Genomic DNA, 19,178 nt, shown 5'->3' on the forward strand with positions numbered 1-19,178 from the left:
ACAGTCCAGTGGCAGGCCTGGCTCAGTGACCCCACTGGGTTTTCATGGTCATTTCTTTGGTAAACAAAACAACTTTTGCCCTCACAGAGACATTTTAGCTTGTCTATAGAACAGTGTTCCTTCAGGCAGGTCAATTTGCATCTGTACAAATATGGTTTTTCATGAAGGGATGTCTGTGTGTGTGCATCCTGTGTGTGTGCTCCTGCATGGGAAGAGTTTCTGGGGAGCTGTGTCCCAGCACCTTGCTGCTGGCCTGGGATAAAAGAATTGGCAGTGTTTCCACAATGCTCCTCAGCACTTAAACCACCTTCACTGATGCACAACAAAATTCTTTGGCCACTGCTGCCTTTGAAGGCAGAGGATTGGAGCACAGAGCCTGTGTTACTGAGTCACACTGGTTTGTATTTCTCTGTTGAATAATGGCAAATTCTAGATTGAATTTTTTCAGTGCTGGAACTTCCAGCATGATTTTTCCACCTGGAATCTAAAAAGAGTATCTCTGAAGCACATCAAGTTCTACTTTTTCTGCTGCTGTTATACAGCATATTAAATACACAGCTGCTAGATGTCCCAGAGAGAGCTGTGTCACTTGCTCTCATATAACCAGGATGAGGTGAATTTTTACAGGGCTTTAGTATTACTTTGTCATTTCTCTTTCCAGGTTCAAGTTCTTCTGTACTTCCTGCAGCTAGAGACTATCCCTACCCCAGACAGCAAGAGGCAAAGCATTCTCTTTTCTACAGAGGTGTAGGTGCCTGCGGTACCAACAGGACACAAACTGCTTTTGGCAAACTCTGTCACCCTGGGAAAAAGATGACTGGTATTTCCTCAGACTGTTCCTGGGCTGGGGAATTCTGGCCCTCAGTGCTTCTGCAGTTTGGTACCCAGAGACAAGCTGGAGAGAATGGAGAAAAACCTCCTTGTGCTGGTAGAACCAGAACTGAGCGGAGATGGAGCTGTGCGGAATCTCCACTAGAAGGAGCAATAGACACTTGGACAAATGCACCACAGAATGTGGTGGATATTCTTGTTAGGAATGTGACAGAAGGTATTCCTCATTTTATGGATTTAATTTATCATAAAGAAATGTCAAGATTTCTACTGGACCACTTGATAGGACACCCCTTTTTGGGAGAGGGGACGTTAAAGGATATATCACAACTGTGTCTTTAATAACTGCTGTTTTTCAAGTACTGTTTGAGGCCACAAAAAATATCATTGCTTCGCAAGAGGAAGGAGAAGAGAAGGGTCTGGGATCTAAAATTCTCTCCACAGAAATTCAAGTCTTGATTTGAATATGGTTCTAAAGAAATCAAAGAGTGTAATGTACAGCTAGAACTGTTGGCTGGTTGGGGGCTGGGTTTTTTATTTTGTTTGTATGATTTTTTGGCTCACCCAGCCCTTCCCATAGAAATGTTTGTACCCCCCAGGGAAAGAGATGCCCTGCTCTTGCCTATGTTGCACTTCTGATGGGTTTTGTTGGGTTGAGACAGACTCAACAAAATTAAATAAATAAATACAGTAAATGAAAGGCAGGGAGAATAACAGTTAGTGATTCTGTTGTTCATTTGCTTATAAAAGCAGGGGCCCTGTTATCCAGGAAGGATTGCTAAATTCCTTAGACCCCACCAAACTTAATGAAAATTAATTGGGAAGACTTAATACCCAACACTCCAAAGAAAACATATTATCTCTGCAAAAGTAATTGAAGAATTTGTGGATTAAAAACAAAATTAATAGCTCTCTGTTTGGCTGGCTACTTACTCCAGACATTTATCAGAACTTTTTTTTTTTGATACTTGAATTTTTGGAGGCTTTGTACATTGTTTCTACAAGAGTCTTTTTCTGATAGATACAAACACTCTGAAAAAATGCCAGAATGTACTTCATGGACAATCTAGCAAGTAGCATGCATTGTGAATTCTCCAGAAATTCCAACTCTGTTTTAATTAAGAGCAGTGGAGAAATTTCTGTGGAACTCCATCTAGCAGTACAAAAGATCTGGCCAAACACCAATTTTTTATTTCCCTCCCTAAATCAGTTGAAGCTACAGGGGTGGAAAAGGCAGCAGGATTTGTGCAGGGAATTGAAAGTGCAGGATTGAATAGCTGGTATCCAGAGGCAGCACTCTGGCTCTGAAGCAGTTGTGCCAAACATCCTGGGGGTGGGAGCAATGCCATTGTCCTAAACTATTCCAGCCCCAACTCCTACCCAGCTATGCAGCATCCATTTAGTGGCATCTGTCCATCATCATCCTGGCTGGAAGTACAGCTGGAACACAAGGGAAGGGATTGGCACAACAAGGGGAGGGAGGGACAGATGTTGAAAGATTGGTAGGGTCAGGTTGTCAACATCATTTACAGGGAAAAATGACACAGAAAGCAACTCCTCTTGTGCTGAATTGCACATTTTCTGATGGGTGATCTGCAAACTCTCAAAAAAAAAAAAATAGCAAAGGAGTGTTTCAAGCAAATAGAAAAAAAATTAAAGGGATTTTGTAGTCACTGTAATTCTGACTGCTGCAGAATATTAGAAATTATTGTACTGTGAAGTTGCAAAATCAGAGAGGAACAAATATAAATTTCAATTTTGTGAGTATATCAATATTTTGCATGCTTTGTAAGGATTCTTATAGGAATTTAATATTGCTTAGTATCCCTCCCTCCTTAGGTCTGGGAGCAAACCTCTTTGTAATGTAATGTACAACTAGAAATTCCTTCTCTCTTGTATGTATTTCCACAACATTCCAACTTCTGAACCCGCAAAAAAAAGAAAAAACTGTCTGTAGTAGGAAGTGCTTTTTGGGGGAGGGAGGGAATGAAGGCAAGGAAATTTGAAGGCTTAAGATTTTGATTTTTTAAATTTTTATATTCATTTTTTGCCTGTTTGAAGGTAAAAATTGGTCACAATCCTGCAAAACCATTGACTTGAGCCATGTTGTGCAGAGCAGTAAAGCATTCTCTGTGTTTGTTTCTCTGTATTTGTTCTCCCTTTTCCCCAGCAGCCCCACAGCAATCCCTGCACTCCTGCCTGCTCCCACCTGGGGGATGGACCTGAGGCAGGAGCACTGCTGGTGACTTCATGGAAAAGGGAGAAAAGCCAAGCTACACCTGGTGCTGGGTGCTAGCCTTTTCCTTTGGTGTTTGCAATCTGTGGCTGCTCCTTGCAGTGTTGAAACTGGAAAGTAATACCATAATGACTGTGCCAATTTACTTTTGCCCAACTTTTTAATTTTTTATTTATATAGGAAGTTAATTTTAATATTAGATTACTGATCTATAGTATGTAACCATGAGAAAATTGCTTTTGCTTTGGTTACTGTGACAGGTTGTTGCTGTCAGTCTCTCATTACAATGCTCAGTTCTAATGTAATGTTATCTAACATGCAGGCATGTGGATCAGGGAAAAAAGTTAATTTAACTTAACCCATTAATTATTTCTGTTAAGTATGAATATGTTTTCCCCAAAGCTGGTAATTTTGGGCTGGAAAAGATAGTGGATCGTATTGCTGATGATGAAATAATGGACTGATTTGAAATATGAGAATTGATTTCTTGAATTTCCTTTAATTTTGCAATTAATTTTTTTTCCAATAGTCTTATGTTTTCAGAAATTAAGTATTTCCAAAAGGCTTTTATGTTTCTTTCCCAGGGATGTTGGCTGATGTTGGCTGATGTTGGCTGGGTTTTTTTGTTTGTTTGGAGGGGTTTTTTTTGTGTTTTGGCTTTTTTTTTTTTTTTTAAATAAGCCTTATCATACTTAAACAAAAAGGGAAATGCAAAACTTGGCTTCAGAAAAGGCCTTCTGATTTTTCCTCTTATACATTCCCTTGTGAGTTGTGTCAGAAAATTGAATTCTTTAATTTTCTGTGTTAAAAGGTACAATATAAACAACACAAGAGCAAGAAGTTACCCTTTATGTGTGCACTGGGAGATTTTGCTCCTTCAGTTTCTAACGTATTGGAGAGAATTTTTTACAAATGTCCCTTTCAGGAACAGGAATCTGAAATGTTTAAATTTTCAGCTAAGGAAATTCAGGTGATTATGATAGTTTGTGTCTCTCCAGGTTAAGGAGAGGAATAAGCATCAGTTTCTTGGCATTTAGAAATTACCTTAAAATTTCTTGTGGGTTTTTTTAACACTGAATAGGTTTTTAAGTAAAATTTTAAAAAGTTAAGTAAATGAAGGGAAAAGTTGTCAAAGATGGACAAGAAATAACAGTTACTAGCTCAGAGTCAGCTTTGTGTTTGTGTATGCTTTGTACAGGAGGGAAGTGTCAAAAACCAAATTGAAATACATCCATTCAAATGCTGCTGGTGTTCATTATTCTTGCACATTTTTAACAAGTTGAGGTAGTAGCTAAGCTATTTCAGGCTGTATTTTAATGCTGCTATTTTTCAGTGTATAGCTAAGGGCAGGATGCAGCAGTGGGGTGCCCGTCCTTGCCAGTGCCCACTGCCCACCCCGGCTCCGGCCGTGGTCGCGGAATCGTCCGGCACCACGCGGCCCTCGTGGTGTGGCCATGAGCTGGTGCAACCACAGCTGGTGGATATTTATGGCAGGTGCAGGATTTTTACAGTTTATTAGTTTTACCTGTTTAAAACTGTTTTATGGTTGTTCCTGTTAGTTTTCTATGAGTTTATTTAAAGTAACGGACTGTTCCCTAAGGCAGACCTGGATCTCCAGATTAGTTTGTCACCTGTGTAACACTGGAAGACATCACAATGTGTCAATTTACCTTAATGTGCCATTCTTTCAAGTGTGTATCAAATGTAAACTGACCAATGTGGTTTTGGAAATGTTTCAAGTCTGATGGCAAACCCCCAACCTTCTCCCATTCCTCACTAGGTAATCCTTTTGTTTCAGTGCTGGTCACCTACTGGGATAATTTTACCGGATGTGGCATTCTTCTTATGTAAATTTTAGTATAAAATGGGAAATGTTTTAAGAAAAAAACTTCCCCTTTCTCTTTTTACTTAAATTCAAGATGACAGGGATTTGTAATAAGAGGAGACCAATACATTTGTGCAGGGACTTGGGGGGATTTGCTTCTGTTCCTTGAAGAAGAAAAATCTGAAAGGGCAATTCCCAGATACAATCAAATTCTCATATGATATATAAAGTCACTTGTTTATGCCCTCTTAAATTTCTGCTCCAGGGATGTTTTTCTTTGTACATTTGCTAACACTGTCCTACTGCTATTAGTGAAAAATAAACATGGTACCATTCCCTTCCTTTAACACAGGGCCTGTACAACCTGAGATACTGGAGCCTTGGACTGGTATTAGCAATGCTCCATTCTGAACTAGGATGAAATAAATGTTCATGTGTGTTCTGTGAACTTTCTAATTGAATAGAATTAAATCCATGGATTGCCCTTAAAATCAACAGAAGCTATAAAGGAAGCACTTATAGTTAATAGACTGTTCCTTAACAGTCATTAGGGAATGAAACCATCACAAATGGAAAAGGGAAGCAAAATTAGGAATTGCTCAAGGTGATGTTGCTTGGGACTAGAATGAGGCTCTCATTTTGAGTTCCAGAAGGTGGCTCATGCCCTAGATCACTGAGCAAAGGCTCTCTTGCCAGGAAATGAACATGAACATGGGAATGGCAGGAATTTAGCTACAGCAGCCTCACAGTTCTGATGTGCTGCAAGCCCTCTTTCTTGCTAGTGAGCATTCACAGTTCAGGGCTAAGAAAGCAAAGCTTATCACTTGCTCTCTACATTTCTCCCTGAGGCAGCAGCTATAGCAGCTGTTTGTCAAAGTAGGTGAAACCACCACAAGGAAGAAAAAAGCTCCTAAACTCCTAGAACCACAAAGTTGGATTATTGTTTAAGCTAGAAGTCTGGTTGTGGGCTGCAAGGATCAAATGCCACAACAGCTGTAAGGACAGAAGGGTTGGGGCAGTAGGACCAAAGCAACCCTGAGTTTGTGTTGCCTTGAGTCTCCCTTCCCTGATCATATCATTAGATTTATCTCACTTGGGTCAAGGAAATTCATAAATCCTCTTGTCCAGAATTAGAAAATGACTAAATTACCTAGTTTGCCTCCACTGTTGATTCTCTTGTGCTACCATCTTACAGTGACATTGCTGGAGACCACTGCAGAACGTGCAGCAGTTTTTACATCATTTATTTCCTGCTGCCATGTTTCCCCTCACAGTAAGACAGACCCATCCTTTCCCAACAGAACCACTTCACATCTTTCTGCTCTGTAGAAATACCACACTGAGAGGTTCAGTTTGTAGCAGAGCCCTGGAGATAATTAAAATACTTCCAGTCTTCTTTTGCAGAGTGGACCAGGTAGTGCTAAAGTTCTGGGCTCACACAGGGATGTGTTGTGAGCTAAGTAAAATTTTATCACTTACAGCTGTTCAAGCATATTTGGGAATTAATATAGTTACAGAGTGCCCAAACCTAGATGAAGTGTTTGCTCTACTGCTTTGCCTTAATCACAATCATGTTCAAATCCTCTTGTCAAAAATGGTTCACCAGAAGAGAGAAAGTTTTGTTTTGTGCTAGAGCTTTTGCTTGTGTAACTGCTGTGGTTTTTCCCCTGTGGTGGGATGTTCTGAGGAGACATTCTACAGATGAGCTGTTTCTCTAATCTGCAGGATGATTTATACCACACAGCATTTTATATGCCTGTGGATGTACAAAAGGGCAGGCTTGTGTACAAAACAGCTTCCTGCCTGCAAGGAGGCTCCAGCAGCTTCCTGGAGTGACCCCAGGCAGGGTCACAGAGCTCCAGCCCAGCAGGGCAGGGCCTGGCTGGGTGCTCCCATCTCCCCTGGGCCAGTTTGATCAGGCTCAGAAGGAAGCTGTGAGTTCCCTCTCACTGCACCCAACCAAGTGATCAGCTGCTGATCTAGAGTAGCTCAAAATTCTTCTATTTCAGTCCCATTTTGGGAGAAACAGGGGCAGTGCTAATTTGGGAATATACAAATAGCTGAAAATCAATCTGTATCTAAAACCTATTTCATATCTAGTAGATGGTAATATAGAAGCTGCTATAGCAAAAGGTCATTTCTCCACAAGAGCCTTTTCTACTCCCTGCCTTCTTTACTGCTTCTTACAGCCTAAAAGAAGTCTTGTCTTGGGTTTCACAGTCACATCCAAAACTTGCAGAACCCTGGATAAAACTTAGCTATGCAGGGACCAATGTTTCAGGAGTACTAAGAGTGATTACCAAGGTAGCAAAAAGAGGGTAAGGAATTGTTGTGTTGGGATAATGAAAAGCATCACATTGAAATGGTGAGTTTAAAATGATCTCACAGCAGGACACTGAAATGTTGTCCTTTCTGTGTCTGTCCAGCAAAAAAACCAAAACAAAACAACTCAACCTTCTCTTGCCTATGTAAGTTGTGTAGTTTGTTCTTATCTCTAGTATTATAAGTGTTTATAATCCATGAAGAATTCCAAGGAAAGGAGTTAAGACTATTTATTTAAATATAAATACAATTAAATTATATAATTAGTCCTAAATTATCAGATGTAGAAGACAAACAACTTGTTATTGTTTGGACAATTTTGGGTTTCATCAGAGCTAATACTGTTGGCATTATTTTAAACACTACCGTGTTAGGGAGTCAGTTTTTGACATTTGATCCTGCTGTTGGTAGTGCTTCAGTATCTCATAGTGCTCAGTTTGGGGGAAAGAAAACCTAATCCTAATAGTTTAATATGGAAAGGTGTTGAAACCATACTGCTAAACATCTCTCAGTTTAGGCCCAAAGAGAAGGGGACAGGGAAAAATTGTCGTTTTGGATTTTTTTTTTAACTTTCTGAGAAATGTGGTATGAAAAAGGGATCCAAGAACTGTATTTGGGGGAAAAACGTCTTAAGGCATTTGTAGCCTTTCTTTGTACACAATGTTAAATAAAATCTCCTGTATCTATGTTGTCAGGTTCTTTTGGTCTTATTTAGCTAAAAGTGGGTCTATATTACACTGAATGTGTGAATTGCACTCAGCTGAGTTTGCTGGGGGCATGGAATTCAACACTGCTGTTTCAAAATAAGGGCTGTATCTTGTTTTACAAGGTAAAAGCTATATCACCTAAAATGTAGAGGTCAGTACAGAGAACTAAACTGGAACAACTTGAATGTGTGGAAATAGTTTACATGGAAGGTAGAGAAACAGCTGAGCAACCCAGTCCCTGTTCAGATCTGTATGAATCCTTTTGTAGGAGTTCTGTTTCAAAACCTGGCCTGTCTCAGACTTTGTCAACTTTCCCCTTGTGTGCAGAGCACTTGAACTGTAGTCAGTGTTTACTGAGAAATCAGCTCTGGCCTCCAGTTCTTCAAACGCTGCATGAAATTAGTGGGATCTTGTAGGAATCAGTGTGGAAACTGAATCAGTTATTTAAATCAAGTTAACTTGGTGCTTTATTTAAACATTGTTTAAATTATTAATGTAATTAAAGTACATTTATGTTTGAATATAGTCCAAATTTAATATAATATATAAACCTTTCTACAATAAAAAGATACCTGCTTGAAAGCTCTCTAGCCCATTTCATTAAGTGTGGACCACAAAGATGACAGGGCTCCACTGCAACATTGGAAATAGATAAAATGTAATGTAATGATTGACTGCATTGTTTAAAACTACACTGAGAGTCATGCTTACCTTGAACTGGGCAAAGGAGGGGAAACTCAATGACTATTGCTAATACTTCTGACTAATACATCAGTGGTGTGATGATATAATGTAAAAATGTGGAATTCTTCTGCCAAATGGTTCTCCCTGTCCCAGAAAATGAACCCTTGAGGTGCAGCCACATGGAACAGCAGCCTCTGGATGAGCCTGGCAGGGATCATGTCCTGCACCGGGCACTCTGCACCCACAGCCAGCTCCTACCGTGTCCAGCTCTGCACTGCCAGCCTGGAGCATCCCAGCCACTCCTCCTGGATGTTCTTCCCCTGCTGAAGGCCCGGGTGAGGCTGGTGCAGCCTGAGCAACGCACCCAACACACCTTCAGCACCTGGAATGAGAGGGAGTGAACAGAACCTAAGGCTGGAGCAGGATGAGAAAGAACATGAGTATAACAAGCACGGATGTTCCGTGCAAACTGCTGCACCTGAGCAGGTGTCTCTCCATTTTCCAGACTGCCCTGGGGCAGCAGCTCCCCCGAGGCCGGCGGGATCCAGCTGTCCCTGCCCGACTCCAGGGACATTTGTCTGCTCTTTGTTAGAAGCCTGCAGTTATGGAGATTCTGTAATCCTCAGGGGCAGGCGAGCCCAGAACTAACCACCAAGAGAAAGCGTTCCTAGCAGACAGCTGAACGGCTCTCACACGCGTTACCGCACACAATGCTGCCATTTAACACGGCTTTTTCAGCGACCTTTCAAGTTCCAGAACCAAGATCCAAGGCATATGCACCGTCAGCTAGCAGCTCCTTCATTAATTCACCGAGCTGAGCGGTTGCTTCCTGCTGCAAAGCAGAAAGCTGAGCCCTTTGTGGGCTGTCGTGAGAAATACATTGTTCAGAACAAATGCAGCCACTTTCCACATCCTTCATACAGAATTATTGCCATTGAAATGCCATTTTTTAGCTGATAACTTCAAAATCAACCCGAAGGTGGAAACACGACAACATTTTGCTGAAGGTATCATGAAGCAGAAATTATAGCAGAATAACATTGGTCATAGGGTAGGAAAATAAACATCATTATTATTTAAGCATAAAGAGCATTTCACTGTCAAACGAGTGCACCTTGTCTGTGCAGGGGAATCCCCACCAGGTAGGAGCAGGCAGAGTGACAAAGAAATGGCCAAGGAAGGGCATCTCATGAAATTGACTTTGTAAGACGCACACACAGAAAAATTTTCCCACCATGTAAATCAAATGATGTTGCAATATCTGGCAGCACACATCCTGCTGGTTTTAAAGGGAATTCTGATGTAATAGAGATATCATTTACTTTGATTTATAATATTGAAAATTTAACTTCACCAAAGATAGGGGACTGTAAATCATACTTGACCTACCAGTCTGCAACGTACAAATTCTGTATTCCTGTGAATTCTAGGAAGGAATGTACCTCAAGGGAGAACACGCAACTCAGTCTTACACTGAAATGTTTCTTTTGCTAAAACAGCTGAGTTGGGAAAGCTTTAGCCTAAACAGAGGGAAACTTTTACAGGGATGTGTCAAATCAGCACATTGTCTTCATTACTGTGTTCATAGCATTTCCCAGGCAGTGTCTGTAAACACAAACTCTGCTCTACCTCCCACCAAAGAACCCACGCTGCAATTTGGGGTTATTAACTTCAGTTGCTGGCTGTTCGTGACAAGTCAAACATCCTGCACATGATAGGCGACACAGCTGAGCTCAGTTTAGTGCGTTTGAAGGGAGCTCAGACTCTAAAAGCTTGTGTGCAGGAGTTCTTGTCACCTAAGAAGGGAGAGCTATTTCCTACCACAATGTGCTGGTTTTGGCTGGGGTAGAGTTAATTTTCTTCAAGGTGGCTAGTACGGGCTATATTTTGGGTTTGTGCTGAACAGTGAAGAAAACTCTAGCCCATTTAAGGCACGACACACATTTGAACATCTACTTCTCACTCGAATGAAAAGCTACAATTACAGATCTGGACAGTAAGGTTTACAAGACCCATAGCTCCCTCACTCACACGTTTCCTGCACCGTGCACACTTGGTGCTGGAGCTTAAATATGCATGCTTATTCCCTCGCCCCAAAAAAACCCACAAAATAATTTATTTTTTCACCAGTCCCAGATGTGGGTACTGGGCTGGGGCCATTGCTGCCCTCCCACCCCTCAGCAACGGAGCTGGGGAAGGGTGTGGAGCACAAGTGTGATGAGGGAGCTGGGGGGGCTCAACCTGAAGAAAAGGAAGCTCAGGGGGGACCCTCTGTCCCTCACAGCTCCCTGACAGGAGATGAGGCCGTGAGGTGTCGGGATCTGCTCCCGGCAACGAGGGACAGGATGAGAGGAACCGGCCTCAGGCTGCGCCAGGGGAGGTTCAGGTTGGAAGCGAGGAGTAATTTCTCCACAGAAGGGTTAATCACACATCGGAACGGGCTGCTCTGGGGGGTGATGGAGTCACCGTGCCGGGAGGTGTTTGAGGACGGACTGAACGTGGCGCTCACTTCACGGCCACGTTCTAGATGACCCGATGTGTTGGGACACAGGCTGGGCTCTGCCACCTGAGAGCTTTTCCTCCCTACCTGAAGCCGCTACCCCGCGGTTCCGAGGCTCAGGTGCGGAGCGGGGCCGCCCTGAGGGCGGGGCGCGCTCACGGGCGGCGCGTGCGCGGGGCGGCCCCGCCCTTTCCCCTCACGGCCCCCGGGCTGGCGGGGGGCGCGTGCGCGGTGCCGCCAGGGGGCGGGGCGGAGGCGGGCGGAGGGGTCCCTGCCGTGCGCGCGCCCCTCCGCGCCCCCCCCCCGCTCCCGCCGGCCCGGCCCGCGCGGCGCCCCCGGAGCCGGGGCTGCGGAACAGCGGGAAGGAGGCGGCGGCTGCCCCGGTAAGCGCCGAGCGCCGGCGGGCACAGCCCGGCCCCGACCCCCGCCCGCCCGCCCGCCGGGGGGTCGCCCGCGGCCGCGCAGGCTCCGGCAGGGCCTGTGTCCCGCGCCCCGGCCGCAGCGCCTCGCGGCCGCGGGAAGCCCCGGGCGCGGCCCCTCCTCACCGCCTCCCCCGAGGGGCCGCGCTGTCACCCGCGGCGGTGACACCGCCCCGCGCCCGCTCGGGTCCCCCGCGCCCCAGGGGCCGCCCGCGGCACCCTCCGGCCGGCCTGGCGCTGTCAGCCGCGGTGCGGGGACCCGCGGGGCTGGCGGGGAGCGGCGGAGCGGCCGCCGGTGCCGGCTGGCGGGGAGGCGCAGCCTGGCCCGCGTCCGCATCCCTGGGGGAATCGTTCGCTTCACGCTGCGGGCTGGGAGAGGGATGGTGGGTGCGTGTGCAGCTCCCTGAGGAGGAACGCGGAGTGCCCGCGTTCAGCAGCGTTCCGGCTGGGTTTGGTGTGTTCGGGAGCATCTTTGTCTGTTTTCTGGTGTCATGCTTCTCTGGAGCGCGGCTTTTCTGCCTTTTTAGGGCTGAAGGAGCCTCTAAGTTCCAGTTTTGTGCCTGCTGTCTGCCATCCTGTGCCTCACTTCCAAGTCTGTCATGACCTGGTATAACTCGGGATGTAGGTAGGCAGGTTCCTATAGCAGGGCCAAATCCGGTCACCAGCCTGCTCTGAGGGTTCTGTACGCTGTGTCTTTAGAGAGAAAAACAATGCAGTGCTGTGCTGATGCTCTGCAAACTGCACCCTCCTCTCCACAACACCATCTGTGATCTGTCTGTCTGTGCTGGGATCTGAAGAACAGAGTTCTTTTGTAGCAGAAAATGTGTCATGTAAGTGGCTCTGCTGGGTGAAAAAAGCTCCAAGGAGCCGTGGGCTCTGTTGAAGGGCATAGTCTGTGCAAGCTCTGCTCACCCCAAGAGCAAACATAAACCTTCTGGAGCTGCTTCCTGCTTCATTAATGGTGTGGACTTTGGCTGCTGAAAGATAGGCAAACTAAAGCCCCTGGCTGCTTTTAACACTGGATCACAATGTAGGGCTGTAGTAGCTCAGAAGAAGAGAAGCAGTTTCTTCTCTGTCTCCAGCCTGGTTGAGTGTTGTTAGGTAGTTGCTAACAAAATGAAAAGAGAAGGTCATTGTAAATAGTCTGAGATTAAAACTGGGAAACTGAGACGGGAGTAGTCTCATGTTTCTTGTAACACTGCCACTTCACTTTCAGCTAATGGAAAAACCAGATTCCAGGCTGGTAAACTACATGAAGTAAGGAAAAAACCCCCTTGATTTCTCAGATGTTTTTGTATGGCTGAAGATACATCTCTTTTTTTTTTTATTTTTTGAATATGATACATAATTGGGAATAAAACCTCTCAGATATTTTTAACATATTTTCCTATTCCTGTCAAATAAAGGGCCATCTAATTAGATAATGCAGCCCACATTTTCCCAGTTACTTTATCTGCTCAAGCTAATTGCTGACATGTGTTTTAGTGTGATCATCAGTAAAGATCTGTCTTCTCTCTCTGATTGTTTGAGGGTTTGTTGTATTAAAGTCTGATGATGGTGGAACATCACAGTGGGAAAACCTCAGTGCGGGGATTTCCAGGTGTCATGGACTGTTACCTTCTATTGTGATTTGCAGCTCTGTGGTATTTTTCATTTCTCTTTGTGCTTTAGGCTGGTGTGATCTCTGTGGCCTTCCAGGTGTCTCCCAAAGGTATTTTCTGCATCAGGATGAACCCAGAGCTAAGATTTTCATCAATGCAGAATGTGTATGGACACAGCAAATCAAACTTGGGCATTAGGCTGAGGTCTGGTAGGTGTTTGGCCACGTCATTGTCAGCATGGGCACTGGCATGGCTTGCTTGGGCCAGCTGGAATTTTCCTGAGCTATACCTGGACATCATTTAAAGGTGGCAATTGCCAGGGCTAAAACTTCCTGAGCTTTAGAAGTTTCTGCCTTTAGCACACGTTGGGATGGATATTTTTATGTTGGGATGGATATTTTTATGCTGCAAAGATTTACTTGTACAAAATAAATCTGATATGCAATCAACATTTTATGTATTGATAGCTATGTACTTAAAAGTAACATTTTGCAGTCAGATTTGTGCCATTTTTGCTTTACTGTTGGTATGAAGGAGGAAAATAGATTCTCAGTAGGTGGAGGCTATGGAAACTCCTGAGGAGATTTTTCACTAATGTTAATTCAGAAGCTCCTTTTGGACCTTGTGGTGTTGGAGCCTGTGTTGCCAACAAGGATCCAGTCCTAGCAGTGTGTAATGCTATTAATGGGACTGAATCAGTATTGCTCATTGGGAAAACAGCATAAGAAATGTGAGGCTTGTACTTCCTGCCTTAAAAATCACCCCATTTAGTCTTATTTTTGGTCTTTCTACTGAAAAAGGGAGAAAGAGCAGTGTTGGAAGCTGATTTATGCACACAATGGTAGCCTTACATGACTAGCTACAAGGAGCCCATTACTTGTTTCTTTTGAGCTTATTCCAGCTGAAATGATCAGAGAAGGCACCATTTGGAGCACTTAGCACTAGTGCAGCCTGGAAATAATCACAGGATTCTATCTTTAAACATAAATAATTCATTAGTAGAGTTTTCACACATATGTGCATGATTTTCTTTGGGAAAGAAGACTTTACTGTCCTACACCTACAAGGCACTACAACTTTTGATCTTCATCAAACATACAGACTTTTGATCTTCATCTTCTCAGGGTGCTTCAGTTTTGCAAAGAACTGATACTGTGTTGTAAATCAGTGGCAAAGCTAGTAGCTTCCCAAATTGCAGGGAAGAATAATACAGGGATAAATTCTGAAGTTAGGTGAAAGGAGACTTTATGGAGGGTGTCAATCCACAAGGTTTCAATACAAAAAAAAATATTTAGAACAAGTTGCTTAATGCATATTAAATGTTTATAAAGCCACTAAAGCAAAATTTCAGAAGAGTAAATAACAAGTTTTTACTTGCTTCAAAACTTAGTTTGACATTTTTGAGAGCTAAATCTTGCATGAATTTTATTTTCCATCACTGTGTGCCAGAACGGAGCCAAGGTAATGACTGTCTGCAACTAACTGTTAGATATGCAGTTTTATTCAGGAAAATGAACTGAGCACCTAACATGTAGTATTTAAATAATAGTAAAAAAGAGTTAAGGTAGAGTTGAAGTACTGAGTGATGCATTTGATGACATCAGCCTGGAAGTATTTGTGTATTTTGGATGCTGAAAGCATTTCCTTGGCTTTGGTCATTTGGCCAGTGTGGGGCTCATGCTCTGCACAGGCACCTGCAGTGAGTAAAGGCTTTCTGTGGGATCTGCCTTTGGGGAGGTGGGTGGGAGGCATGGCCAGGGTGCTGCCATTCTTACTGCTCCCTGAAACTTTGTGTGTTCTTCTCAGTGCATTTCTGTGGATGTTCTCAATTAAAAGCACACAGTGGTTTTGGCAGATGGAGCCTTCGTGAAGCTTCGGCTGCAGAATTTCTTTGCTGTGGGAGGGTTGGTGCTGGAGAGTGTTCCAGCATTGAAATAATTCAATGTATTTCTCTGCTAGAATATTGGTTTTGTATGGACAAGTCTTAAGTGACGTGGGCAAGTTTATAAAAATGGTCTGCTAAAGTTTGACTTTCTCTGTTTAACTGTAGGATTTTTAATTTTTTTTCTCTTTTTCCTGAGTCGCTGGATTATACTGAGCTAAATTTTTCTTTTATTTAGCAAAACAAAAAATTTCTTTTATTGAGGGTTGATAATGGGTGTGCATTTAAAGTAGCATCTGCCGTGCAGTGTCTTTTCAGACAATGGTCTTGCATGTTTCAATTTGCTCTTCCCTAACAAGTGACCAGCACTTTAAATGGTTAATGGCAAATATTTCCTTCAAGTCCCTGAAGGAATATAGGCTATTCTGGAAGAGAAAAGGAAAACCAAAGCTACTTTTATAGGCATGATTCCTTCCACAAATCTGAGTAACTGTGTACACTTGAAGTTTTAGTTTTGTTTTTATTTCTTTCTGTGACAAAAAAACCAGAACCTTTCCTTTCAGTGACAGAATCATGCAAAGCTACTTTGTATCTGCACCTGCTTACATGAGATGGACAATTAATGTCTCTTTTGGAAATGATGAACTTCTTAAACACACACAGTTGTTTTGTCATCAAATTATTCTTGATTTAGGATTTGTAAATATGAGATGTGTCCTTGAATGTGGCAATATCATTGGATTGAACTATGCTGAGGTCATAAAGAAATGTCATGTTAATATGAAAATTTTGTGACATAAACTTTTCCCCCATTACTGTTGCTCTTCTTTCTAGTTTTATACAAAACTACAGGAGAAAGTTTCCTCAGCCTGCAGCATGGGTGTGCCTGGGACTTTGGAAAAGTTTAAAGGTGCCATCATGCTGTTCTCCAAAGGTTTTGATAGTTTGCTGGGATAGATATTGCTGTAAACAATGCAAATTCTGTTTGTGAAAACTCAGGAAAAATAGTAAAGACATTTTAAAGGGTATAGATTCAAGTGTGCAGATGAAATTTCAGTCCACTTTGTTTCATATTCAGAACTACATTTACTGTGTTAAAAATGTAAAATCATACAAATTCTTATTAGAAAAACTTATTGACAGTTTTCTCAAAATCTTTCTGATGTACACACCTGTAAGAAATAAGTAGTGTCTATCTACAGAAGAAAATTAAGTCTATCAGTTATGGACATTAGCGTTGTAATATAGAGGATATTTAAAGGAAAATATTTCAGTATAGCCTTTTTTAATAGGAAGACTGCATTTTGCTGGAGGAAAAATTATTCTGAGGTCTTCGGTCATGCATCAAAGGTTTGCCAGGAAACCTGGAGATCCAGGAGCTTTTCAAAGAAATACCTTAAAAGTGTTTCAGAGTGGAAAGTGCACTTTGCATTCCATGAGGATATCAGCAGCTACATCAGCTAGGGATGCTGTACTGGGATTTTGGTGCTTTCCCAGGCTTTGTCCCATGTAGAATCCTGCATTGCTCCTGCATTGAACCAAACTGTCCCAGGGAACGGCAGCTCCATAAACTGCCTTGGTGATTCCCCCTTTTCCAGAAGGCTCGGAATAAAATTTGGAAGAGAATTAGTCTTACCCTTTTTCCCTGGGGAAATAAAAAATTACCAGTAGATGGGAACCTCTCCATGCTGTCACAAGGACTTTTCTTCCATATGACTCAAATTTGTGTCCTTGAGCTTCCCTTAGTGACACCAGAGTGTTTAGGAAGGATTTGCATGTGGCTCTGTCTGCCAAGCCTGAAGCCTTTAAACTGTGTAATGAGTGTGCTGTTGACAGGTCTTGGAGGTGAGGAAAGATGTGGGCCACTGCACAGGATTGAAATCTGTAGCCAGCCAGGCTTCAGACCCCTCAGTGCCTGTTTAGTGACGTGGTGATAGCATAAAAATAACACAGTTCATCTGTGCCCTGGCTTGGAAAGTGTTGGTGGCTTGGTAGGGGACAGTAGGAGGTTCATTTAAAGCAGGGCTGTTGCTGAGAGGCCAATAGCCTGAAACTGAATTAAAACAAATTTGGGGCTACACCATCTCTGAAAGGATGAGACTTCCTTCTTGTTCCCAGTCCCGCTGCTTCCTTTGCATAGTATCTACCAATTACAAGGTGAGTCACATCAGTCCTGATCTGTCTGAAAGACCAACTCATCAAAAATGAGCTGTGATCTCTAGAGTGGAGAGAAGGGAGAGGACTGAGCAAGGGGTGGGACTGCCTCTTTAGGTGGCAAGGTACAATTAAGTTATTTTCATGACTAACTTAAGCAATCCTCAGCAGGCACTTCCCTCCCCCAGCCTTAGCAAGATTGACTTGTGCAGGAGCCATTCCCATTCAGGCCATTTGCTTTGTGCATCTGAGACCAGGATGGTCCTCCTGGGCTTGGGAATCCCAGAGCTGTGAGCACCTGGGGCCTGGGAAGCTCCTCAGGTCATGCATCTCTTTATTGCTTCTCTGTCCTCTGGGATTTTCTTGTTGCAATGCCTTCAAGAATGTTGTCAGACCAGGTTGGGGGTGAAGTGGACATGGTGAGCACTCAGTCACCTCCCAGCTCCAGATGTCCAGGCAATAGAAAGTCCTCAAGCTGAGAATTAATCAACTGCTGGTAAGAACAGATCTGTCACCATAACCATCCTGCTGTCAGGACTGGGAGTGTTTGGATTTTGCATGAACTGAAGATCTGGTGGAGTGTTCTGGATGAGCATGAGACCCAGTCAAAGTTATCACTTCTCTTACAGGTTTTACCTGTCACACAGTGTGCTGGGAGCCACTGGTCTGCCTCTGAAATGGCATTTTTCATGTCCCTTCTCTGTCCCCCTCCTGTGCTGGGCACAGCCTGCTGCCTGCCTTGCTCCTCCCTGGGAACTTGGTGCAGCAGAAACCTTTGCTGCAGCTGCTGCTATCTGAGTTCAGCTGACAACATTTACAGTGCACCAAAGGGAGGGAGGAGGTCACCACTGGTCCCCTGCTCAGGGCAGAGACAGAGAGAAGATGGCAGTGAAATGTTGTGTGCTGAGCCAGTGAGTTTGAAAGGGAAGGAAGCTGTAGTGTTGGTCCTGCACCTTTTGTTGTGCTGTTCTACCAACTCCCCCGGTTTTAAAATTGCCAGGGCTGGTTTTGAAAGTGCTGCCAGGCAGTGCCAGGGGAATTTCCATGTATGAGTTTGTCAGTAGGACTCATGGCTGGAGGAATCACAGCAATTAACACTGCAAGCATTCTACCAGTGGACTTTGGTTGTTGTGTGAGCAATACAGTATATGCTTAAGGTTATAGGACACTAAATACACCTTTGGAACTGGAAGGTTGTTGATTTTTGGAGTAACACTTGCTTTAGACCCTGCTTGGAATAACAGGTAAGAGCACTTCCAATTAATGGAGTTAACTGATCAAGTATCACTTTTTAGATTACTGGGGTTTATGCTTAAAGCTGGCCAGTCCTCTGGCTGGGAAAATTTGTGTGTTAATTTTTTTATTTTCCTGGAAAGCAAGTGTCACTGTAGGAGTTAGCTCTGTTTTATCAGAAAACTAACCCAAGGGTTTTACAGGGAAGGTTGACATGTCTGCTGCTTGCTCAAGCACGTAAAATCTGACATAGAAGTGCAATTACTACCCAGGAAATAGGTATGTGCTGCCTCTCTTAGTCTTTGGCTTAACATTGGGATGAAACTGTGAAATTTACCAAAAGGAGTGAAAAATGGCAGTGTAACTAAATTACCTGTATTTTCAACACCAGGGAAACAAACCCTGCTTTATAGAGATGTGGCTGGTGTTTTGATCTGCACTGTGAGCAGCTGTAGTTAATGGGCTGACATAGAATGTCTTGTAATCATTTTAATGATGGATACCAGTTAGATATGGATTTACCTGGTCTGTTATTCTGTTTCTCAAAGTTTTTTAATTAAAAAAGTCTTCTGAAGCTGCCATCAGTGTAGAATCTCTTGCTGATACCAAGTCGTGGGCAGTGTTGCCCTTCCCTGTAGAACAGTTTCTCCATGCTAGCTGATGAACAGTTGTTTTTTCTTCCCTTGGCAGTGGTTGGAAATAGCAGTTGTTTGAAATAGGAGCTTGAAAACAAGGCTACATAATTTAATTTTGTTATGAAAAGGCCTTTAGAGCACAGTTTGTG

The 19,178-nt window shown here is 43.4% G+C and overlaps 2 protein-coding genes across 2 annotated transcripts in view; both read left to right on the forward strand.

Moving 5' to 3' along the window:
- Window positions 1-7,900, forward strand: part of BCR (BCR activator of RhoGEF and GTPase) — a 99,966-nt gene extending 92,066 nt beyond the window's left edge. Inside the window, exon 23 of the mRNA XM_059484848.1 lies at window positions 662-7,900. Within this exon, the coding sequence (XP_059340831.1) occupies window positions 662-751 (90 nt within the window). The 3' untranslated portion in view covers window positions 752-7,900. The remainder of the gene's footprint in view (window positions 1-661) is intronic.
- Window positions 7,901-11,354: 3,454 nt separating this feature from the next.
- The window catches only part of SPECC1L (sperm antigen with calponin homology and coiled-coil domains 1 like), a 60,877-nt gene continuing 53,053 nt past the window's right edge, over window positions 11,355-19,178 (forward strand). The window contains exon 1 of the mRNA XM_059484987.1: window positions 11,355-11,488. The gene's annotated coding sequence lies outside the window, so the exon portion shown is untranslated. The remainder of the gene's footprint in view (window positions 11,489-19,178) is intronic.

Source organism: Ammospiza nelsoni, chromosome 18 (genome assembly GCF_027579445.1).
Source record: "Ammospiza nelsoni isolate bAmmNel1 chromosome 18, bAmmNel1.pri, whole genome shotgun sequence".
NCBI lineage: Eukaryota > Metazoa > Chordata > Aves > Passeriformes > Passerellidae > Ammospiza > Ammospiza nelsoni.